Source organism: Engystomops pustulosus, chromosome 3 (genome assembly GCF_040894005.1).
Source record: "Engystomops pustulosus chromosome 3, aEngPut4.maternal, whole genome shotgun sequence".
NCBI lineage: Eukaryota > Metazoa > Chordata > Amphibia > Anura > Leptodactylidae > Engystomops > Engystomops pustulosus.
In genome coordinates, this window is record NC_092413.1 from 182673997 (window position 1) to 182699945 (window position 25949).

General features: G+C 42.3%; 1 protein-coding gene across 1 annotated transcript; it reads right to left on the reverse strand.

The window, feature by feature from the left end:
• Nucleotides 1–17615: 17615 nt before the first annotated feature.
• RNF228 (ring finger protein 228) lies at nt 17616–21020 on the reverse strand. Its single transcript, XM_072143139.1, has 2 exons — nt 20456–21020; nt 17616–19173 (listed from the first exon to the last, which is right to left on the reverse strand). Exon 2 carries the CDS (start codon nt 19097–19099, stop codon nt 18260–18262), a length of 840 nt encoding a protein of 279 aa, XP_071999240.1. The 5' UTR covers nt 19100–19173; nt 20456–21020; the 3' UTR covers nt 17616–18259.
• Between the last annotated feature and the right edge of the window lie 4929 nt (nt 21021–25949).

Below are 25949 nucleotides of genomic sequence, written 5' to 3' on the forward strand. Positions count from 1 at the left end.
TTAGCCCTTTGGCTCTGCTTAGTAACAGAATCACAGCGCACAGGGACAGAGATCGGTCCGATCGCATATGCATTTGTATGCAAACGCATGTGATTGGTAACCAATGATCGGCAACTGCCACAAAGTGCTTTGTAACATGCAGATTGTCAATTAAGATACATTTTCTCCTGCAGTCTATTTCGTCCCGTGTGGACTTCATTGGGCCCCCTTGGTGCGCTCCTCTTTATCCTCAACGATTCCGGCACACGTGTAAAGTAGCTCTATAGAGCTCACATATGGGTAAGGATGAAGAGGAGAGCGCCAAAGTCATGCAAGGAAGCACTGCACTGCTTAGGGTGATGCCACACGTGGTGTTTTTTGGTCCGTTTTTAAACATGAGTTTTCAGTCCATTTAAAAAGGCATCCATAGTTTACCATGCGTTTGACTGCTTCGCATCTATTTATCTATTAAGATAAACAGGTTCAAATCAGCCAAATGCATTGAAAACGGTAAAAAACGGATGCATTTTAAAAACACATGTGTTTTTAAACGGACTGAAAACGCAAGCTTAAAAACGGACCAAAAACGCCACGTGCAGCATCACCCTAAGGCTACTGGGGAGTGGAGTAGCCTTAGTCTCTGGCGCCTGATCAGGCTACTCCCTGTCCCAGTAGCCTCTGCAAGTAATTTACATATTTCTGCAATAAAGTTTTAAACGATTTAGATTCCAGAATTATAAGATTACAGATTAGACAGGCAGGGGGAACCTGCCATGCGATCTACTTCTGATGGTAGCTTCCTCATGGTAGGTTTCCTTTAAATGCTGGTCACATATGGGTTAATCCATCATTGTGTGCGGGTGAAAGATTTGTTTGTGATGCAGTCTACGGGCTGAGCACAATAGAGTTATAACCAGCACCCTCCCAGATGCCAGCCTTGCCCGTAGTTTTCTAGATATGCAATAGCCGCAACCCTGAAGAATCAGTTTCACACACTTAGGGTAATTTTCGAACTGTGACTATTTTTACATGCCATATTTTTATGCTGTGTTTTTTGCCATGTTTTTCGTGCAGCCAGATATTCCTGTAAACTCTATAGCGCATTATGAAATGCAATCCAGGCAGAATAGTTGCAAAACCAACAGCTGTATACAGGCGGTCCCCTACTTAAGAACACTCGACTTACATACGACCCCTAGTTACAAACGGACCTCTGGATGTTGGTAATTATTGTGCTTTAGTCCTAGGCTACAATAAACAGCTATAACAGTTATCACAGGTGTCTGTAAAGAAGCTTTAGTGTTAATATTGATTCTTATGACAACCCAACATTTTTAAAATCCAATTGTCCCCGAGACCAAAAAAGTTCTGTCTGGGATTACAATGATAAAATATACAGTTCCGACTTACATACAAACTCAACTTAAGAACAGACCTACAGACCCTATCTTGTATGTAACCTGGGGACTGCCTGTATATATATTTTTTTTTTAAAAAGTAAAAATTAGATTTTTGCATTGTAAAGAAATAATTGAAATTTGAGGGTAAAATCTTCAGTAATAGTTGACAGGTACAGCTCATTGCATAAAATCCACATTATGGGGCTTATTTAATAAGGGTCCGCAGATCGCACTTTCGTCAGATTTTTGAAAATTTCGGGATTTGCGCCAGTGTGACAGGTATTTAACTGGGGATTGTGTCGCACGCGAAATTGAGGGCCTGCCATCGGACGATCGGACTGATTAGGACGGAGCATGGGATTTAATATTCAAATTGTTTCGCATCCAATGCACCAGGAAGGAGAAGGTGAACTCCGGCGGACGTGAGCGGGGAAGTGACACATGCTGGATATCGGGCGCACGATCTTAGTGAATCACGGCACAGTGCATTGATGTCGGACAATGCACTTGGGGTGAAGTCTGTCGGCCGGGTAAGTAAATGTGCCCCTATGTGTTCCCGAATATTAACTGGAGAAAATAATTTCTTCTTGTGTGTGACTGCTGCAGATTTTTCACCAACAGTCAGTCCAAAGGGTGAAATCTGTGGAGTGAAATAACATGAAGGAAAATTTATGCTACAGATTTTCTGGAGGGGTTGAGTTTTTTTCTTATGAAATTACTAATTGTAATGATGATTTTAGGAACAAATGATTTAAAAATTCAAAGCTTTTAGGATGAAAAATAAAAATCTGTGGAAAGATATTATCCAGCTATATAGATCAATAAATCATACTTCAAAACTTAGATTTTTGTTTGTGCGATCTTCGCTTTAGTTGTGGTTTTAGGCTCCATAATAATTTTTTACTAACTAGAGAAGGCATTTTTGGTTAATTCAGTCATAATAATACAAAAATACTTTAAAAAAATGCATAGAAAATAGCAACTATAAAATAATTATAAAAAACTCAAATTTTATTGTTCAAGCTCATTTCAGATTCAATGGGGGAGATTTATTCAAGTTTGTGAGGTAAAACTGTTCTAGTTGCCCAAGGAAACCAATCAGAGCTCAGCTTTAATGTTATGGACAGCTGTGGGAAAATGAATGCTGGCCTCTGATTGGTTGCCATGGGCCTGCACCTGCCACAGGTTTTGTGTGTGACTTTCTCTACACTTTTTTAGGCTATATAAAGTGGAAGCACTGATCGGGTATAATCAGCATGTTTAGTCCGACAAACTTGATCTGTTCACAATTTACTGGAACAAACCTAAAATCTCTGAACTCAGCCCAACTTACCAGTGCCTCTAGGTTCAGTCCAGTAAATCCTGCTATACAACAGAGAAACTTTGTCAGAAAAATTGTGCTTAAAGACAAAGACTGATGGCAGGTTACATAGAGATAAAAAATCGGGTGAGATTTATCAGAAGTTTTCTGAGGTAAAACTGTTCTAGTTGCTAATAGCAACCAATCAGAGCTCAGCTTTCATTTTATAAACTGCTGTGAGAAAATGAAAGCTGAGCTCTGACTGGGCAACCTCACTGATAAATCTCCCCCGAATTCTCTATATATTCATCTGTAACTAATATACATACTGAAAAAAATATTCATGATTTATATTTTCTCTACATTACAGGGAAAGAATTCTCCGATGTTTTACATGAACATGTTCCCGACTGCTCTCTGGGAGTGTCTCTGTGGAGCCATGACAGGCGGCGGACAAGTTATACGACACACATTCAGTAATAGGATTATCAATTTTCACCTTGTTTACATCATATTCCTTTTTTCTATTTGCTGTCATCAATGCCGGAGCCAGGTATGGGCACGCACCAGCTTCTAGCGGTAAGATGGTAACATCAGATGGCATGTAATAACAAATCAGCCATAGCTTCTTACGTCTTATCATCTGACTCAATAATATACGTGATTAACCTCAAAACCTCGGCAACCTTTTATATATTTTTACTTGTATGAATATTATATGGTTAGAACCATTAACAGGGATTTTCCCATGAGAGAAAATTCTCAAACTTCAGTCCCCTAGTGATGTTAACCCAATAAAGATCATTTTTAACCCTTTACTTCACGATTTTACTTTATTGCTGTTTTAGCTCCTATCACTCGGTGATGGTCAGTGCAAAATGAGTGTGGACGGTGAGTCTCTAAAGCAGACACATTATGATCCATCTGGTTCTGTGTGCTGAAAATGTGGTTAGATTATCAGGGTACAAGGTTTATATACACTTTCATTTACCTTCTGAACATTGTACTAGTATCTGACACAGAAAGAGAGAGATGAGACAGATCAGAGATGATGAGATTAATTAGATGCCTATTACAGAGTCAGCCCTGCTACATCTGCAACACACTAGATCTGCTGTGCCTTCTTGCTGTCCCTCCCCAGATAAATAACTTATCTGTCTGTAGCTTGTAGTTCTCCTTACATTGCTGCTTCCGGCAGGAACTCATATTCAGTGCAGGGGGGGGGGGGGCTAGAGGGCAGGGGGCGGGGATAGAGTGCAGGGAACAGAGAGAGAGAGAATCTCAGCTCCATGGCCGTCCACAAAAATCCAAGATGGCTTCCCATACACTAAGTCAGAAGTTACAGGGTCGTGTCTAGGGGCAACTGAAGTTGTATACACCAGGACTGATAGGGACAGGCTTGACTTATATCTGTGAAATGCTGTATTTTTGTTAATTTTTGTGAATTAGAGAATGTGTTAACTTTTAAGGTGTGAAACATTCATACCTACACAATAAAACACAAAATACAACACTACATAACAGCTTAAAAGGGTTGTCCTTCGATTAGGAAACATGGCTGCTTTATACCAAAAACAGCTGCACACCTGGCCATGGTTTGTACCGGTATTACAGCTCAGCTGTATAAACTATGGAGCTTTACATTCAATACCACACACTACATATGGTCAGTAGGACCTGTTTTGGGGAAAAAAAGAAGGCATGTTTTGCAAACTAAGGACAGCCCCTTTAATAAGTAACGAAGATTGTACATCTGTCCCAACAGTCCCAAATTTACCAAACTTTATTTAAAGATAATCCATGAAAATTTGGGGTGTGTTAGTGAAAACCTGATAACTATGATATGATATGCTGTTTGTGTATAAACTCTAGTATGAGCTGAAAAAGTCCCACTCTACATATTCTCGAGTATATGTACCAGCACACAGACAATGACGCGGAAGTGTCACCCCCTGTTGACATCATAGTTTGTGCGCTGACATAGAAGTGCATCAGTCTGCACTGCAAGGACACCGGGGGAGAGCGGGACATTTTATTAGTGGGAGGCTCCGCTGGATATTTTATTAATTGTAGTGGCTGCAATTCCCCCCCTAGGCTTATGCCCAAGTCAATAAATTTTCCCAATTTTTAAAATTAAGTACATCGGTTTATACTCGTGCCGGCTTATATTTGAGTATCTACAGGAATCTTATTGTGGGTTTTCAATGGCCGGGATACCCACCAATCACAAAAACCGTCTGAAGCATTGCACAAGAGCAGGGGTATGTTCTCCCTAATTCATATGGGTGCAGTTAGAAATTGCAGAGCATAGCACTCAACTATCTCCAGTAATCCCATTCAACGCATATAAAAGTGACGTAAAGAGCTAAGCACGGTGCTCATAAATTTCTTCTGCTCCCATAGAATTGAATAGAGTGGCAATGGCCACAAGTCTCACCATATCGGTCCATTTTTATGGTCATCGGGATCCCAGGAGTTGGGTATAACCCTAATGGAAAATAATCTGAAGGGGCTGCATATGGGTAGGGTCCTAGAAGTCAGTCCCATCCGATGATAAAGTGATTTATGAGAAATCAAGACAATAATAAGGTTCCCCTGTCTATGTGCTGTATCGGACTATCAATGTATATATCTATTATATTTAGTGCATATTTCAAAATGGATCCATCTGATACTTTACTTTAAAATGCTTTTTTTTGTTATTTTTTTTTTATTCACTATAGGAATGTGCAAGAAAAAAGTTAAACTATTCAACATCTCCACTGGAAAAAAAAAAGAAAAATGCACAAATTATATCATAATAAAGTAAATATTGTCTATTAATTCTATAACTAAATCTAATGCACCATGTAATAAAAATACAACACGAGATCTGCAGGGGACTGTCATGACACTGTTTATGTATGTACACATCCAGTATATAGTCTAGGGAGGGGGTTCAGTGTGACAACAGTTTGTGGCGTCTCCTCTTCTTAGATACTTTACATATATTTGGTAGCACTTAAACAAATAAGTCTTCAAAGGTTCTTCAAATAAAAAAGCAGCTCCGGCAGAAATCTAATCCTACAACTATATAATCTACAGGTAGACTTTGCCTTCAGTCCCCTGCTAGACGTTCTCACGACATCACTCCAGCACAAAGCAACGTCTGCAAACAAAGCCTGAGCTCATGTTCATGTTACATAAACATGGAATAGGATCTGGTGCTCGGCTCAAGGAGGCAGCGAGGGGCAGGAGCCCCGTATAAGCTTCTCTCTGCTGTATAACAATAATAAAAGCCTCATTTATGTAGCACTATCCTATTCTAAGAGTTTTATGGTGGCACAAAATGAAAAATGTATAAGACTAAATAAGACTCTATTTGCGGGAAGCTTGTCCTTTCAGGATGGGGCTTCTATGTAACTGATGAATGTCTTAAAGGGAATCCATCATCTCAATTTTCCTAATGGAACAAACTGCTATGAAAGGCTATGCCCACACATACCACCTATACTTTTTTTATTATGTTTTTATTGTTTGTCTGCTCAGTCCGTGCCAAAACTTCAATTGCAAAATGTTCACATGAGGCTGAATAATTTTAGGGTATTAGCAGAGCACTTCAGAACTCCCCCGGTTACACAGCCACCTCCCAGCGCCTTCATCTCTGTCCTACCCCCTTCAGATACGTCACTCCTCGGTCATCGAGATATTGCTCATTTACAGATGGTTATGCATTTGGTGTCTGGGCACAAGGAACCTGTGGATCCCAGATGTAGCGGAGTTCGGCGCATGCACACAAGGTGGCATCTGCACGGCAATCTCTATCACAGTAATGGCGACCCTATGACACGCGTGTCAGCACTGACACACTTAGCCATTTTTGGTGACACGTGGCCGCCCAGCTCCCGCAGTCCGCCCCCCTCCCTGTGTAATGTGCTGCCCCTGTGTAAATATCCCGCCCCCGTCCCTGTGTTTCTGCCCCCTGCTTACCTGTCCGGCGCCGCGTTGGTCTGCCCACCGTCTGCAACTCCTCCGGCTCCTCCAGGCTGCAGTGCGCGCTGCTCGTCACGTGACTGAGGCGACCTGACGTCAGGTCACGTGAGTCATGTAACATGAGCCGCGCGGTGCAACCTGGAGGAGTCGAGCCGCCATTATCGTAAAGGGAGGCCGCTGGGGTATTTTATTAGGGAAGGAAAGCTGCTGCTGGACATGTTCTTAATAAGGGGAGGCCGCTGCTGGACATGTTCTTAATAAGGGGAGGCCGCTGCTGGACATGTTCTTAATAAGGGGAGGCCGCTGCTGGACATGTTCTTAATAAGGGGAGGCCGCTGCTGGACATGTTCTTAATAAGGGGAGGCCGCTGCTGGACATGTTCTTAATAAGGGGAGGCCGCTGCTGGACATGTTCTTAATAAAGGGAGGCCGCTGCTGGACATGTTCTTAATAAAGGGAGGCCGCTGCTGGACATGTTCTTAATAACGGGAGGCCGCTGCTGGACATGTTCTTAATAAGGGGAGGCCGCTGCTGGACATGTTCTTAATAAGGGGAGGCCGCTGCTGGACATGTTATTAACAAGTGGAGGCCGCTCCTGGACATGTTATTAATAAGGGGAGGCCGCTGCTGGACATGTTATTACAAAATTAGTTTTTTTTCTAGAGGTGACACATCACCCGAGTTATGCTCGGTTTTTTGGCGAATTTTGACACACCAAGCTCAAAAGGTTGCCCATCACTGCTCTATCAGCTCCATAGAGATGAACAGAGCAGCTGGTCGTATGCACGACCGGTTGCTCTGACCATCTTGGTGGTGCTACGAGGGGTGTGACAGGGGTACATGTTCTCATGGTGGTCCCACTGAGATCCCCACGGATCAGCAAGTTAGTCCCTATCCTGTGGGAAAACAACTTTAAGGCCATCGTAGCATGACATTAAGAACATTGGCTGTGATTTGTTCTCTTTGGTGATTAGTATATGGTAGACTTCTATTAATAAGTCTGGTGCATTAATGAGGAGAGACCTTTCCTCCATCGGCCAATGGAAGATAAAGTTATACATTCAGAAAGTTCTGAAGCTTTGAGGGGAACATATAATTCCCTTCTGTACAAAAGTTTGAGCAAAATATTGTGGGGAAATTCTTTAACCTGTCGCAGCCAGAATTGTGGAGTAATTTCCACCTGAAATGCTGTGCGCCACAGTTATTTAGGGTTTTACTGCATTGTTGGCCCAAACCCGGACACCAGAAAATTCAGATATAAAATAAACCAACTAATAGTGGGTCTAAAGTACGACTCCACATTTCTAAGTGACTCCAGTCAAGTCATCCAGTATCTAGATACGACTGTGGAGTCTGACTCTGCATTGGATTATTTACCGATACTTTTTATACCTCTCCCCTGTGGGTTTTAGCACAGGTGGGTTTTTTTGTGACTTTACAGCCTTTTTACAGCAACCTTTTTATGAAAACTGTGGCAAATAAAACCTAGCGAGAGGGACAAAGTCATTTATGGTTTAACAAATGATGCATAATTCACCATTGTAACTGGTGCACATGATAACAATTTGGGGTGCACGCACTTTAGGCAGACAGAGGATCAACACTGAGGAATTTTTACTTGGGTATTCTTCCACCTTTCATACCTCAGGACCCTCCACCTAGAAAACAATGGACTATTCCATAGGAAGAAAATAGACATAAATATTATAAGACTGACCATTCTATAGACACACATACATGAATACCTTCCTGATCCCAGGACCACGTTGAAACCTTCCATATTTGATTTGCGTACAATGACATTTGGCACGGCGCGGCCGGGCTGCCTTTCTTCCAAGTTACAATGAGGAATTTTCCACTCCATTAATTCTGTGTCATTCGCAATTTCCACCAGCACAGCAGGAGCTTTCCTCTAAATACCAAATCAAATATTATTTCATCAATTAACAGGGCTGCAATTTTGTAGGAATCGATGCAATAACTTGTTTGCCCACGACAGATTCAATTATGTGGCTCATCGCTGGAGACGATTCCATTAAACATGATGTTTCACCAGGACACAAGTCATTGTAATAAAGTGGTGGGATCTGACAGGAGTATTTATCGTGGATACTCTAATGGGAGAGTATTGGGCAGCATTTTATCGATAACGAGCAAAACATTGGGTACGTGTTACCGATAACATGCATTTCATTAGAAGTGCTTATGTCATCCAGCCTATCCCCGCCATGTTCCAATTGGATTTCATTTAGAAACGCAATCACGTCGAAACGTGTGAATGCAGCCTCAGGGTGAATTCACATGTGCCATTTAACGCATGCGTTCCCAAATGCGATGCAACAGCTGCAGAGATTTGCTTAGTTAAATTAGTGTTAACATTTGCGTTTATAAGCTCAAAATGTGTGTTAACACTGCATTAATTTTTTACTTTGTTAACAGTGATAAACAGCAATTTAATTAGGCAAATCTCTCTTCAACTGTTGCATCACATTTTGAAACACATACGTTACGCCACATGACTGCAGCCCCAGGTACCTGGGATGAGGGGATCATTGGGAGCTCTAGTCATCATGTGCAATGAATGTTATGCCAGGGATCCACATAGACACAGTATTGTGTATATATTATACACAACAAACTATAATAAACTATAAATCTAAAAAGACCAGTTTTATCACATAACTGGGCATTACTAACCTGCTTCTGGGTAGCTGGGCCCCTGGGCAGTCTTCTGGATGGGCACTCATTGGGCATGTGCTCAACCAAGGTGGGACGGACATCAGGCCTCTAAGACTCCTAAATTCAATTCATCTCTCCTTGAACTTAAAGAGGTTATTCACTAGGTTCGGATTTCGACTTTTGGACCTTGTGTCCAGCATCTGGTTTTGTCTTCCCTCTATCCCGTTGCTTTCTATGATATATCCTATCAGAACTTGCAAAATCCCTTATTGTATTAACAGGATACAACATGACCCCGAGTTGGAAACCCAAGTTTCCAAACTTACCAAGTCCAAGCCAGATTTTGGTAATTTTCAGTCCTCACCTAATGTAGAGCTAAAAGAAAGTTTATGGGCCCCAATATAAGAAAAAAATCACAAAGTTCAGTCAATCACATAAAACTTAATAATGTTCAAGGATTCTGTGTTGCAATAAAAATACTACATTTGCATTTCCATCGTTCCTGTAAAAACTTCTACATGTCTGCAACAGCTGCAGATCCACAGAGTGGCTATTCAGTGAGTGTCCAGCAGAGGGAGCTCCAGCGTAACATCTGTGATCACATTTCCTAACATTCATGTACATGGGGCAGTAATCACATTACACTGATACATTACAGGATCATTACAATTCTGCTGCACACTTATAAACATCTAATACTGGTACTGACGTAAAGAATAAAACCAGACTATGCTGGCAAAAACGTAGTTATTTTTTCAATAGTGCACGCAGATAATTGTGATAACTGTATTAGACACTTTTTTTCTTCTTTCCAGACCCTCATTTTGGGCACAAAAATCCATTGGCAGGTTCTTGTTAAGAGATAATAAATGAGAACTGTGGCTACTTATTGGTAAATCCCATCTATTATGCAGCAGTGTTAAACCAATGCACTGTCACCTTTCAATACTGAAGATATTCATTCAATATTTTAAAATATCCCACAACTGAGACCACTATTGTGCTCAAAGCATTAAAGGGAACCTGTCACCCCATTAAACTACTAGCCCCTCAGTTAGGGGATTACATGTTCTTTCTAGAATTCCCTCTTTTATGTGAAATCTCATCCATTCAGCTATATACGAAGACTTCTTCAGAGACATGTTAAAAATTAGCAGAGAAGAATCATATTTTGCATGAGATGAGTCATAATTAGGGGCTGTAGGGGTAGAGTCACTTAAGATGCCTCCCTCTTCAGTTCTATACAACCTTGAAACATGGTGGCACATTTATCATATGCTGGTGGCAGGGGCACTACCCTGTAGGATTTATCTGGAGGCTCCATCCTCCTGATAATACTGCAGCACTGAGCCGGCAGGGCACTTCTACATCAGGTCTGACCAGGTGTATGGCCACAGGCACGGGACAGGAATGCCCTACACCAGCCCACTTTGTTGGGCGCTTCCCCCTACACACACACCCACGGCCACTTGGGCCTTATGTGGAAATATTTCAGGGCTTCAGGCCAGATTTTGGGTGTACAAGACCTATGATAAATGTAGCACATGGTGTCATATTTCAGATCGCATCCGGTTTCTGGTTTTGTGACTTACATAACTGGAGATACAGACAATTAAAAAAAAGTTGGGAATTATAACCAAAACTCGGATTCCCACATATCTTTTTACTGCCTGTATCTTTTTATATTTGTGGATACAAATCTAATTCCCACCTTTTTTGCAACTCTTTGTATGTCTGATTTGGTAGCTCACAGAACCACGAGACTGATGAGATGTGAAAGATGAGATTATTATCTTTAATACAACACCATGTTTCTAGGTGCTATAGAACTGAAGATAGCAGCGTCTGAAGTGACAATCCCATGACGTCTGTAAACTTCACTCATCTCAGGCAAATATGACTCTTCTCTGCTCATTTTCATGTGACTTTGGAGCAGATTTTTGATAAGGTAAATGGGTCAGATTTTACATAAAAGAGGGAATTGTAGAATGGACATTTCATAGCCCTACCTGAGGGGGATAGTAATTTACGGTAATTTTATTTTTTTGGTCTCTATGACTATTGGATTTAAAAATGTTGGGTTGTCATAAGAACCAGGATTACAATAAATATTAATTACAGACACCTTTGGTAACTGTTAAAGCTGTTTATTATAGCCTGGGATTAAAGTACAGTAAATTACCAAAATCCATTGGTCCGTTTTGACTGCCTGTATATATATTTTTTTTAGTTTTGACCAAACCAAAGGATGTGATGTGGTTCTTGTGTTTTTCTAGTCTTATATAATGCTCTATTGTGTTCTGTCCAATTATATTACATTATGAAATGAATAGAAGAAAACCACAAGAAAATGGATTCAATCGTAAGAAACGACGCACAGTTTATCAACCCATCAGCAATGAGGAACAAAGGCAGGACATGGCGGTAATTGCTCTCTGAATCCCCTGTACCATTGTGGGTTTCCTAGCTGTAATTAGGATACTAATTCATCTAATTATAATACTGCCTTCACATACCAAATGTAGCATCATAAAGCTTCCTACTTCAGTCCTAATGGGCCATTATTTACACACGCTGTTGTATTATGTGAATGATTGATGTTATATGGACCAACTTTCCAATTACTAAAATTTACTGGTAGATTTAATCTATGACATTCTTTATGATGTCACCAAAAACCATGTTTTCTCCTAATCTATTATCTTTATGGTTTACTAATCTAGTGCCTGAACCCTATACTGAAGCTGACCCTGGCTGTGTTCACACTTGGAGTTTGCATGGTGTTTACAATGCAATGCAAACGCCGGGGGTGGTGCTCGGCCCAATCGCTTTTGGGATCGCCAACCAGCACCCAGTGTATTGCATTATGTAAATGCAAAAGCCATCAATAGGTCACAGAGGAGATCCAGGAATATAGCCGAAAGGAATAGACAGACTGTGGCCAGCAGGTGCAAAGAGGAGTTTAGGACATGGTGAGGTCCAGGTTTTTTTGTGCAAATAAAATCAGATGTCGGGTGAACTTTGCTTAGTCTATCCCCTTAAAATCCATCACGATAAACATGGGGCACTTACTCATAGATTTAGGCACTGTGACTGTTGTAATCTTCTTGTATATGTTATCCATGGCCTCCGTCCTTCTAAAAGCAACTTTTTAAATTATGCTAATGAGCCTGTGCAGCACAAAATCTACACCCACCCCTGCTCCCTTGGCCCTTGACTCTGCCTGCTGTAATCTCACACAGTGCAAGGGAGGAAGTGCTCTCTCAACAGCCTGTCAGGGCTCGTTCACACAATGTGTTGCATCACATTTTTTGTTGCGTTTTTGACGCATTCTAAGGCCGCGGTCACACGTACCGCTAGGCGTCCATTCATAACGCGGGAGGTCCTCGGCCCGAACACACATGCGTTTCCAGGGAAACGCATGCTATTGATAAGCCGATCGCATACGTTTTGCTGGAAACGCATGTGCGTTCGAACCGAGGACCTCCCCCTGTGTGCTAGCGTCGCGTTATGAACGGACGCCTAGCAGTACATGTGACCGCAGCCTAAAGGCTTCAGCCCTGATCCCATTCTGAGGTTACATTGTGTTTCCACTGCATCTGCTAAAACACAATGTAGCCTCAGCCTTTGGAATGCGTCAAAAACGCATCAAAAAACGCGATGAAACGCATCGTGTGAAAGCGCCCTGAAGCAACACCGAGGAGGTGAACTATTCACGCCCCCAGAGCTCTCCTGGCTCAATAGCATCATTTTAAGGGCGCATTCACATGTGGTGTTAACACGTGCATTTTCAAACGCACTACAATAGCTGAGAAGAGATTTGCCTAATTACATTGCTATTAATAAAGTGTTTACAAAATGCATGTGTTAGCACAATGCTATGCATGTGTTAAAAGTGCATTAGCATTGTGTTAGTGCATGCGTTTTGTAAACGCATTGTTAACAGCAATGTGATTAGACAAATCTCCTCTTCCCATCTAATTGAAGAAATGTTTATATAAGGCAGATCAATGAAACTGAATGCCCAGATGAGAATACCCCTTTAACATCATGTTAACATTGCGTATGGTAAACATAAATGTTATCTGGAGACGGCTATTGAATACAATGGGGGGGGGGGGGATGTATCAATGTGTCCCAGGTTCCGTCAGTTTAGTGGAGGAAAACCCTAGTGATTTTCTGTGCCATATTTATCACTGGATAATGAATCCGGTGCAGGATAAAACTGTCGGTTTCCAGTTTAGACCTACTTTAAAGTGGTCTAAACTCTGCGTCACAATTTTTGGCGCACGGAAACATGCAAACAGGCCATGCCCCCTTTGCCATCCAAACCACGCCCATTTCCCGAAGGCCACGCCCCTCCGTCGGACAAGTCGGAAAATAGCTAAAAACAGGTCTAAAAGCCTTGATACGTGTGGTGCAAGGCATTTTAGACAGTGTTTTAGGCGCAAAACCACCAGAATTGTGGCGCAAGTGCGTTAATACATCCCCCCCCAATGGGTCATTATTCAATACAAGTCATGCATGTCAGAAACACGTGCATAATACAGAACACGCTTGTGTGAAAGGGGCCATGTGTAAAAAGCCCAGGGAGTGACAGGGACCAAATACCATGAAGGAAATACAGAAGAGAAAGAAACATTTTAATTTTTAAAAGGTAGCTTACGTTTTTTGCTAAGGAACAAAAGGATTGCTCAAAAAAGTATTGTAAATCACCACTGGATATAATAAAATACCACACATGTATATAAACTGAGACAAAGATTATAGATTCATTTATAAATAACCATTGTTATAAATCATGTAAGAATGTGTGTTGTACATTACTATTACCTGCATCACTGACACCAAGCACTAGAAATATTCCTCATCGCCTCCAGTGTGCGCTATGTTATTATATCAATGTCCACAAGCAGCTTACAGGTTCAAAGGGGCTGTCGGAGATGGAAAAACATGTTTGCTTTCTTCCAAAAACAGCGCCACACTTGACCACGGTTTTGTCGCTGGTATTGCAACTAAGCTGCATTCATCTCTTTGTAGTTGCAGTGCAATCCCGGCACTGACCAGGGTCACATGCGTTGGTGTTTTTGGAAGGACGCAGCCATGTTTTTCAACCTCTGGACAATCCCTTTAAAGGGGTCTTCTGATGAATGACCTTTATGACATGTCAGAAGCTACTGATCTATTGCTGAGAGGAATTGGTGTGATTCATAGTGAACCAGGACTCTCGTTTTAGAAGATACAATACAATTCTGGCACATTCGGGACTTTCAGCAAACATTGGTATGGATAATCTGGAGCTGTAGGTCTGCAGAACACTGCAAAAGGTTACAGAATGTGGACACAACCTCATATTCTCAACACTATATGGTTCCCTGTTACCGGATCACAACTAGTCTGCCCTTGGGTTAAAGTTGCTGCACTTAGGCCGCGGTCACAGATACCGCTAGACGTCCGTCATAACGCGACGCTAGCGCACAGGGGGAGGTCCTCGGCCCGAACGCACATGCGTTTCCAGGGAAACGCATGCGATTGATAAGCCGAGGACACACATGGAAACACATGTGCGTTCAGGCCGAGGACCGCCCCCTGTGCGCTAGCGTCGCATTAGGAATGGACGCCTAGCGTTACTTGTGACCCGTTTTTGGTACCTTTTTAAAGCAGTCCGTCCAAAATCTGTTTTTGACCAGTTTTAAATAAGATAATTGGTAAAACCAAAACCAAAAACGGATGCGTATATGTGGCATCACCCTAAGTTGACTAGTTTTTTATGTAGGTTCCATTCAGATTTTAGTACACAAATATGTGCGGAGCAGAACTGTCTGCACTGCACAATTCTTTAGAATACTGACTGTGGCAGTAAGGCCTCATGCACACCAGTGTATTTAGGGCTGTGATACAGCTGCACAATTTGCGGCCATATCACGGCGCACATAGAGGTCTATGGCACCTGGTAATAGTGTCTCATCGCACCGTGACCAGGCTGAACGGTCTCATAACACTCGTGTGTATGAGACCTTAGGGTGATGCCACACATGGTTTTTATAAATCCGTTTTGATCCGTTTTTAAGCAGTCCATTAAAAAAAGCATGCGTTTTTTGAAAATGTATCTGTTTTTGACAGGTTTTACCAATTATCTTAATTAAACTAGTCAAAAACTGCATGCGGTTTTCAAAAATGCATGTGTTTTTGGACGGACTGCTTAAAAACGGACCAAAAACAGGTTCAAAATGCCGCGTGTGGCATCACCCTACCTCGTGCTTTTGGACTGTTTTAAAGCATGTGTTTTCAGTCCGTTTAAGGGTGATGCCACACATGGTGTTTTGAACCTGTTTTGAATCAGTTTTTGGCCCGTTTTTAAGCAAAAAGCATGCCTTTTGCTTAAAAACCGGGCCAAAAACGGATTTACTCCTCCTGCTGTTTTCAGGGGAAAGGGGTGCGCCAGGATGACCTATCCCAGTGTATGAGCATACATTGGGATATGTCCTAGCCCTTTTAGACTTCAAATTCCAATGACATTGCCCTCAATCTGATTACACATAAGACAAGTTCAGTGAGTTGATCCCAGCATCATAGCCATCTTTAATATTGGGAATCCTTACTGTAGGATGACTGTTGCATTAGTAGTTCGACAGGAAGTCCGTAAAATTAAAGATGACTATGGTGAATTGAGTTCAGGTCTGGAAAATCTGTCCAACACACAGAACAAGTTGACCAGACTACCCAACAGTGCGAAACCAATCTTACTAACCACTTTATAACGTCTCCGCATTTTACACTGTATCCTTTAGTCCTGGGTTCATATCAGACCAGGGAAAAATTTCTATGGCGCCTGGATGTTCCTCCTAAACGGAAAAGTGAAGCAAAGCGACTTTATTTTTTTGATGCTTGACTGATATGTCCTGATATGTCATTCATCCAAACACTCCTTCCATAGGTGTGATTGTCCATTATCTGCGTGTCTTCAGGTAGTTTCACTAATCACATGTTCATTCAATAAAAATTGAACTAAGACTACAAATTACAACACATTTATACATTCACAAATACATTTTAGAGGTTTCAGACCTTATATTTGACTTAAGTGCTTGTTAATGGCACAAAATTGAAATATAAAAGTAATAGTAAACATAAATCGCATCCCTAGGAGCCGTACTCCGAGCTATGGAAACAGAAAGATGTGCGCCTTGTAGAAAATACTATTTTTATGGAATTATCCTGTATTAAGCTAATCACTTCTTAGTATTGCTAACCAATCAGACAAGGCAAAGGTGACCAAAGATACAAAGATCTATCACAGTTAAAGGGCTTTTCTGGAATGTAATATTTAGGAAAGGTTATTTATATCAATTGATCACCTGATGCACCATTTTCTGTCATGCCTGCTATTTGGGCCTACTGATACCAATTCAGGACTGGGACTGTAATAAAAGACATGTGCTTTGGTTGCTTCATTTTTTAAAGGGGTGGGCCACCTGTAGGAGAATTTACCAAACTATTCCCTTCTACCTGTAGCAGTCAACGGTCATGTGACCCGACAGAATCTGCTTTCGGAAATTTCTGTGACTTCCAGTGTCCTGTGGACTTCTGGGGGGCTCAGGGCCAATGTCTTCATTAATGAAGGTGTGCGGATGTCCTACTCCTACATTTAGTCACATGAGGGAGGTGTGCATGAAGGAACATGCAAACAGTAGTGACAGCACCTATCAGTGACAGCAACTACCCTTTATCAGCCACAACTCTGTAGGATATGTGATCTAACAGGAGGCTCTGAAAACCTGGTTATGGGACCAAGTTTGCCAGGGTGAAAACATGGGTCACCCTGTTAGGGTATTATATCAACCCTGGTAAACTTTCCATCCCACCCTTGGTTCCATATACAGAGTTCCTGTAAGGAGCCATAACACAGACGCACACACTAAAGCCCTGTGTCCCGGCCATAATCAACCTAGACAGCTGAACTGGTCTTACTGATGTATATCCGGTTCAGGAATATAAATATTGGTAATTATGTTAATATTTTTGGAAAACTTTGGTCTCCAGAAAAATATAAACAATGCCAGAGTAAAAAAAAAAAGTATACAACATGGTACCATATAAAATCGCCCAGCCAGCTGCGCTATTTCATACAGCACAACAACAAAAAATCTATGCCCCCCAAATGGGTACATTGCATGTATGTGCCAACATCTTGGCCAGTAGGGTAAACAGGGGCCAGTCAATGAAAAACCTAAAATTTATTCCATGAATTGTCATAGGAGACTCACTGGAGACTGCTTATCTATGTCTGTGGTCACTATAAGGTTAAAATAAAACCTCCTGGCTAATATACTTTTCACACTTAAAAGGGTTGTCCCGAGGCTTCAAATGATCCCCTATTCACAAGATAGGATATAACAAGATGATGGGTGAGGGTCCAACACAGAATGGGACACCTCCCCAGCGATGTAGAGAATGAGGGCGCATTCACATGATGCGTTGTGTTGCGCATTGCGTTTTTGACGCATTCCACTGGCTTCAGCCTTGATTACATGCCAAGGTTACATTGTGTTTCTACTGCATTTGCTAAAATGTAATGTAAACTTAGCGTGTAATCAAGGCTGAAGCCAGTGGAATGCGTCAAAAACACAACACAAAATGCAACGCAACGCATCGTGTGAATGCGCCCTCAGGGTCCCGTTGACACTAAAGGGTGGAGCAGGAGGACAAGCATATTCAATATGTATAAGGAAATTGCTGAGCACAGTGCCTGGATATCTCTGTCACACTCAATAGTTGTCTACCTATTAGTGAGAATAGGATCCCCATTCTCTGTTTTTTGGGGGATCCTGTTCTCGTGATCAGTGGGGTCCCAGCAGTCAAACCCTTACCTACTTGTTATCACTATCCACAGAAGTTGGGTAACTTGGGGTAACCCCTTTAAGCGATGTTTAGGGGTCTCTCCGGCTGGACGCCCCCCTGCTCCCCTCTAAGGGGTCCGGCCTGTACTTCAACCAACAAATCACCCAAGTGACCACCACTGAGAAGAGGGCCAGCACACTAGCCACAGACAGACATATAGGTCCCGCAGGGGAGGGCGCAGGGGCCCCGCTGTATCTGTTCACAAACACCAGGCCAGCAAACAATAGCACCACCATGGCTATGAAGGAGAACACCACACACACGCAGCCCGCGGTCAGCACGGCCCTTTTGCAGCTCTGGCATCGCTCATAGCCTCTCCTGGGCGAGGGGGCAGTCGCTGGCTGTGGTTGGTTTAAGGCCGAAAAGGATCCCCGGCCTCGAGTAGCTGCAGCGGCCGCTGATGCCGCGTCGTGCCCCGCCTGCAGCGCGTAGCGATACTCGGCCGCTGCATGTAGGACAGCGCCACCTGGCGTGCCGTGGTGGTACTGCAGCTCTCGCTGCATGGCAGGGTGATGATGATGGTGGTGATAGGTGATGGGGGGGAGGATGTCCTGGGGGTAGGGGTCATCCTGCCGCACGTACATGGGGAAGGCCTCGGCCACCTTGGTGTTGACAGGCAAAGCCTCCACTCTGGAGTCCGGGACCACAGTCCTGTGGCGGCATACAGGGCAGGAGAGGCGCCATGGCCGGTCCTCCCTCCTGTGTAGTGTGCTGAGACACTCCTGGCAGAAGGTGTGCAGGCACTCCAGGAGCTTGGGGGCCCTCCTGTCCAGATCAAAGTAGTTGTAGCAGATCTTACACTCATACTCCTCATAGGAAGGGGTGAGGTCGGAGCTGCTGGCCTGGCTCACCTCCATGCTTGTCTTCATGCCAGGCCTCCTATGCCATGCTCATGCCCAGGGCTTGTCCGCTGCTCAAATCCGATTATAGCAGGTGGCAGTCACTGAAACAGAAAAACATTGTTATAGTCCATGCCGCTGCATCATTTTGCCCTATATGGCTGGAGCTCGGGTCGACTGGCGACTTTTGGCCTTAAGAAATTAAATTTTGGGTGCGGGTGGGTCACGTTCGGGGGCATAATTTAAGGTCTGCAAAGGATGCGTTCTGACTAAGACTCGGGAGGTGCATGAGGTGGCTTTGCCCCATACAAAGGGAATAGTACTGTAAACAATGCATTATAATGTTGACCTGGTTCAACATCTGCAAAGAGTTTGTATGTTCTCTCTGTGTTTGCGTGGGTTTCCTCCGGGTCCTCCGGTTTCCTCCCACACTCCAAAACATACTAGTAGGTTATGTAGATTGTGAGCCCCATTGGGGACAGGGACCAATTTGGCAAGCTCTGTGCAACGCTGCGTAATCTGTGTGCGCTATATAAATAAAGAATTATTATAGTTGGGGGCTTGGTATAGATTTTGTTGAAAAACATAGCTGTTTCTCCTGAAAATAGCGCCACACCGGACCAGGGTTAGTGCGTGGTAGTGCAACTCCGTTGTATAGCAATTATTGAAGCTTAGTTGCAGTACCAAACACTACCCATGATCAGTTGTGGAGCTGTTTTTGGAAGAGAGCAGCCATGTTTTCCTTTTCTTTCAGTTACACCCCTGTTCACATGCTGAAGCACTGAATGCTAAGGTTATATGTGACGCGTGCTACATAGATCTAATGAATGTCAATGGGATTGTGATGCAACCCTTGACCTTATTAAAGCGACGCAACCTTAGCAAGGCATTCAAGTTGCATGGTGGAATATATAGCAAGGGATTCAAGTGACTGATAGAATATAGTTGCCCAGATGTCATGGAACTTGTCCACCACTTGTGACACATGTTGCCGTCTAGCCTTAGCCTAATACATCTCTTGTAGTCACCCAGTGGGGACAAGTCACTGCTACTTCCCTATATAGTTGATCAGGACTGTCAAGTAGTGTGTCAAAGTTGCAGGAAGCCGCAACTTTTCTTGTCACGGTTGCAGCACGGCGCATACCTGCTGCAATCTACTGGTTAAACAGTCATTGTATTTCTATAATTTTTTCAGAGAGTAATATATGTTAATATTTAGATTAATACATGCAGAAGGTGAGGATTTACTGCCCATATGAACCATGCAGGCCATGCTACGGGTATATATTCACCTGGCACGACCCCGCACGCCAGGCAGCCTAACAATAAGCCTATTGACTAGAGAGTGGCTAGCTTATCACTGATCACAATGGAGGTTTTACTCACAAGAGCTGAAATTCCCTGTTGGAATAAAGAAGTATCACTCCCAGGAATGCGTTGGCATCCTCGTCCAGTCATTGACAGGCAGAGATATTCGGGTTATCAGCGGCCACTGTGGATGCCACTTGTCTCCATCCTGCTCCTTCCTTTGTCTCCTCCTTGAGATGCTCGCTCCCAAAGATGTTTTTCTCTCTTCCGAATTCATCTCATTCTCGGAGTCACCTCAGGCCTTTGTCGCTTGCTGAAAAGCCATGGCAGAGTGTTTTTTCCTCTCGCCATTTCTATCCAGTCATCTATCCCGGGAGCCAATGCCTTCCTGATACTATAACAAAGGCTGCATCTGCTCTCCGCTTTGCTCTGTGCCTTCTGCAGGCTTCCTGCTCGCTGCCCTGTAATGTGATGTAACGCTCAGGCTTTGTATGCAGGATTCCTCTCGCTAATGTGCAGGATCTGACTGGTCTGGAGAAGAAACAAACAGCAGCATCTTTCACCTTTTTTCTCCTTCCTTCCAGCTGATCCTGTGTCTGATATTTATACAGCTTGTTGTCAGTGTACACTGTACATATAGCCTGCGCCACCTCTTATTGGATGGAGACGAGCAGAGGAAAAAAGCCATAGGGTAGAAATTCTGAATTGTCAAAATCGGACTAAGGGTTAGTCGGCTAAAACCTTGTAACACCAGATGGGCCTGCTAATTAATAGTTAATTACAATACAGAAATTCCTTTACAACTATTACTCTAAGGCTCTGGTGTCAAACACAAGGCCCGTGGGCCAAATCCAGCCTGGCTCTTGTTTCCCTGCCCCTATGCTATACTCGTTGGGCGCGCAGCATAGGTGCAGGGCAACTCCAATACTTACCTTTCCTTGCTCCCCTGAAACAGCAGCTGTCCTCTTCTTTGCTACAGTGTGCGACCGCTGTACACATAGGTTCTAAATCCCAAAAGTAGTGTTTTCTCAGAAGCTCCACAATGTAGTACAAGTAAACCAGTTGGTTGTCTGAGTAGAACCCTTAAAGGGGTCTTCTCAAGTTTGTTTGTAATCCCATTTCCACATGGTTCACAAGAATGGGACTCAACAACAGAGACCCCCACTGATCACAAGACCCGGACGTGACTACAGATACCCCCACTGATCACAAGACCCGGACGTGACTACAGATACCCCCACTGATCACAAGACCCGGACGTGACTACAGATACCCCCACTGATCACAAGACCCGGACGTGACTACAGATACCCCCACTGATCACAAGAACAGGTCCCAACAACAGGGAGCCCCACTGATCACAAGAATGGGACTCAACAACAGAGACCCCACTGCCTGTTTTCCTATTCAGAAAAATCTCCTCCAAAGTCATGCAAAAGATCTGAGAAAAATGTACTGGCTGAGAAGAGTCATATTTTGCCTTAGATGAGTGACTTTTAGAGGCTGCAGGGGGAGAGTTACTTCAGACTTCTATTTTAGGTTCTATGGTACCTAGAAATATCTCATCTTTCAAATCTCATCAGGCTTGTGGTTCTGTGAGCTACAGAATCAGAAATACAGGCAGTTAAAGATCCATTTCCCGACTATTTTATTTTATCTGCGGCTCACATTTCCAACTAAGTTACCACTCCTTCTGCAGTCTCTACAGTAATGTGTACACTATTCTTTATAGGGACATGATGGGGCCAGAAAAAGGGCTCCTGGTTCTCTTTAAAGGGCATCTACTGTATGGACTGTATGCAAATGAGCCAGTCTTTCATCCTGGTGGTAGTCTTTCATCCTGGGGTAAAACCTGGTGACACTTTCTCTTTAATTGGAATCATTCATCAGTCTTTTTTACTTTCACCCCAAGTCTAGTGCAGTGTAGCTACGTGGACACAGGATGTGGATTCTCTTTAAGGGTTGGTGGACCTGCCAAACATTTATTAGATATTGTAGTGTCTTAAAGGAACATAAAGACAAAACCAAAAGTACCAACCTTCGAATATGTATACCAAATGCTGGATATCACCTAGATATATCTGTTTGGATTAGTGACCTATGGCGTTAGACCAAACTAGGAGAAATTAATGTACATTTTTTACTTTATATTTTTGGAAGTACATGAAAAAATGATACACCTTTCTAAACGGTTCATTTTCCTTTACAGAGATCTTTCTGGAATGAGCTGCTATTATAAGGTGAAGAGTCCCGGTGTATAGGCAGGAGATGACGGGTTGATGTGATAAGTGTAGAGGTGTATACTCAATGTCACCAGCATATGATTCACTGTTTACTATACACTCGTGAAGGAGACTCTAGTAATTTTAGAGATCACGACGGTTAATAATTCATTTCTATTTGCCTTTCTACAGGATATTAGATTCTGAGTATTAGATCTCTGCTTGATATTTTGCTGCACTGAATGCTTAATTTTTAATATTTGCCATACGGTTTTGACAGATCTTATAATCTAAGGTGTTTAGGGGAATCCTTGCTTTCTCTCAGCATCTGCTCTCAGGAGGTAAGAAGGATTGAAAATATCACATTCCTAAATAGCTTCTTCATTGTTCCTATGGGACGTGTGCTCCATTTGGATACTCAGACTCGCTGTAATATTGACACATTTACACCGTGCCTGTGAAGCAATCATCTTTGGTTTTTCAATGCTTGAGCACTTTGTTTTTGCAAGTTTTTGTTAACTTGTCACCCCAGAAAAAACTGTTGTAGCCACTGGATTTGCCGTAATGTGACCTAATTTCATAACAGGGGTCCCCTTGTCTGTCCCACCCATTAAGGCAGTGACTGTCTCTGTATCCATGTGAAACAAATCTTATGGATATATGATAAGTGTCTAATAACACCAAGATCTAGCAGTGATAAGAGTGAGATACATCCATGTAGATGGGAGGGGGGGGGGTGATATCCTCTTCTCTCTGTATGGGAGACATCAATGAAGCTAGTCTCCACTCATTAGATTATGATACAGAATACAGTGGCACTACTTCTGTTTTGGCGCCCGATTTTTGCTGTGATTTGCACTGTGATGATATATTGTGGTGCACAGGCTTGATGCATTTGGCACAAGAAGAACAAATGAGCGTCAGAAAGGACGAACCACATTGATAAATCAGTTTAGAAGTTGGTAATAATAATAATAATTCTTTATTTTTATAGCGCTGCACAGAGCTTGCCAAATCGATCGTAGACATGCTGCTTGTTGGTCTGATTATGCCCCAAAAATTGCACCAAAAAAGTGTTGGGAAACTAGAGGTTGAGAATAGTGGGATTCAAAAGCTGCGCCCCAAATTGATCAACAAACAAAAAAGTTGTGACTGTCCAGAAAAAAAGCTAAATTGTGACACCAACATTGTAGATATGGCGCAGCAACAGAAAAAAACGCTGCTGCCAAAAAATTAGCGCAAAGCTCATAATAAACGTAGGTAGTAGATGGTAGTAGTCAAAAGGGTGGCACTCACCAGTTGTAGAGCAACTTAAAAGGCTTTATTAACAAAACATCGGCTAGCAGAGAGACGTCACAGAAGACGGGCTGATTCCTGCGTGCGCAATTCTTCAGACCTGTAATCCCCAATGGAGGCAGAACAGTAACTGGAAACAATAGGTATGCAATTTAATTCAATGGCACTGATAAAGGTAGTCGGGTACAGCACTAGACTATCTCTGTCAGTACCATAGAGATGAATAGAGCAGTAAGTGCATGTGCGACCAGCTGATCACTTCATTTGGGGTGTGAACCCCCATTCTCATGATATATGGGGTCCTACCAATCAGCAAGTTATTGCCAGTCCTGTGGAAAGGGGAAAACATGATGTTAATGGAATACCCAAGATGAATCAGAGATGACTCCGATGTAAGTGATTGGTAATGACCTCTAGGTTGTTTAGTAGCCCTATAAGGCGCACAAAAAATCCTTTGACTTTCCCAGAAGTCAAAGGTGCGCCTTGTAGTCCAGTGCGCATTATATGTGAACCATACTTACAGACAACAGCTGCCTTGAACTGTGCACAGGTCTGCCACCTGCTGGTCATTCGTCTTTATAATCAGGTGCGCCTTATAATCCGGTGCCCCTTATATATGAACCTAGACATTTTAGCAGGCATTTATTGATGGTGCGCCTTATACTCTGGTGCGCCTTATAGTCCAAAATATACTGTAGCCTTGGCAGGTACTATTTAGGTTCTCACATTTACTGTATGTGTATGTTTTTCATCGGTTTATACCTCTTTTTGGTAGTAAATATTATCTTTTCTTAGACAAGTTGTGACAGATTCACATGGAGAAAGTGAGATGAGAAGAAGTCATTGAGCCATTATGACATGATACTCTACATCTCTGCAATGTGTCTGAATGAAAAGAAATAACATCTGCAAGAGAAAAGTAAATAAAAGATTTATGATTGATATTTTCATGCTGTAACATTATATAAAAGGAAATTAAATATTTTATGTAAATGTCGGCCTATCTGTTTCCACAACAAATTTCTCAGAAGGTTACTCCACCCAAAATACAGCATTTTCTATTGTTGTGTTGGTGTATGTATCATCAGTGTGTCTATGGAAACGGTTAAAGTAAAATAAGGAATTTGTGAAATTGACTGTACACAAGTCACATAGAAGTTCTACTGTATGGTCTCCTTCAGGAAAACACTCAGGATTTCACAGGCAAATTCCTTATACTTAATGCACAAAAACTAATGAAGAGTCCACTGAAAAAACTGGAAAATAGGGATCTGGCCATTGAAAAACTATACTGACAAATGGGGTGCAAGTATGCTATTCTTAGTAGAGATATGGCCTCTTATATGCGCTTTGCTGTACATTGTGTCGGTGGCACATTGTAACGGATCAGGTGCAAAAACGCCATATACTGCTATAATATAGTATGGTAGGATCGATCAGACACCTTAGGGTTAAAGTACCTTAGGTGGTCTAAAATATAGGGAAAAAAGTTAAAAAAAAAACTACAGAAAAATGTTAAAAAACCCTAAAAGTTTAAATCACATCTTTCTCACAAGAACTGAAAACAATAAGTTAGATATTTCTGTGCCCCAAAAGCCACAATCTATATATCAATATATAAAATCATCAGTGTTTTGTAATTTTGCGACTTTTTAAATAAAAAGTTATCAAAAGGGCAAACAGTCCCACAAATGGTGTCAATGTGAACATCATCACGACACCTTACACAGCTTCATTCGCCAATGTTTTAAAAATGTATAAAAAAGTATGTTAGAATATGGCAAAATAAAGGATATTAAAACCTAATAATACCTATACAAATTTGGTATCCCCAAAATAGCACAGACCCACAGAATAAAGGGTGGTGTCATCTTGGATTTTTTTTCCCAGTATGGACAAATAGATACCACCAATAGGAAGTACAAATCTACCACCACCAGAAATCAAGCATGATAACCAGGGACATTTACATTCTCATATTTGTTATCCTTGGTCTTCTACTGTATGAAATCAAGACCCAAAGAACTCTGGGAGGTGTTACCAGAGCCCCACCG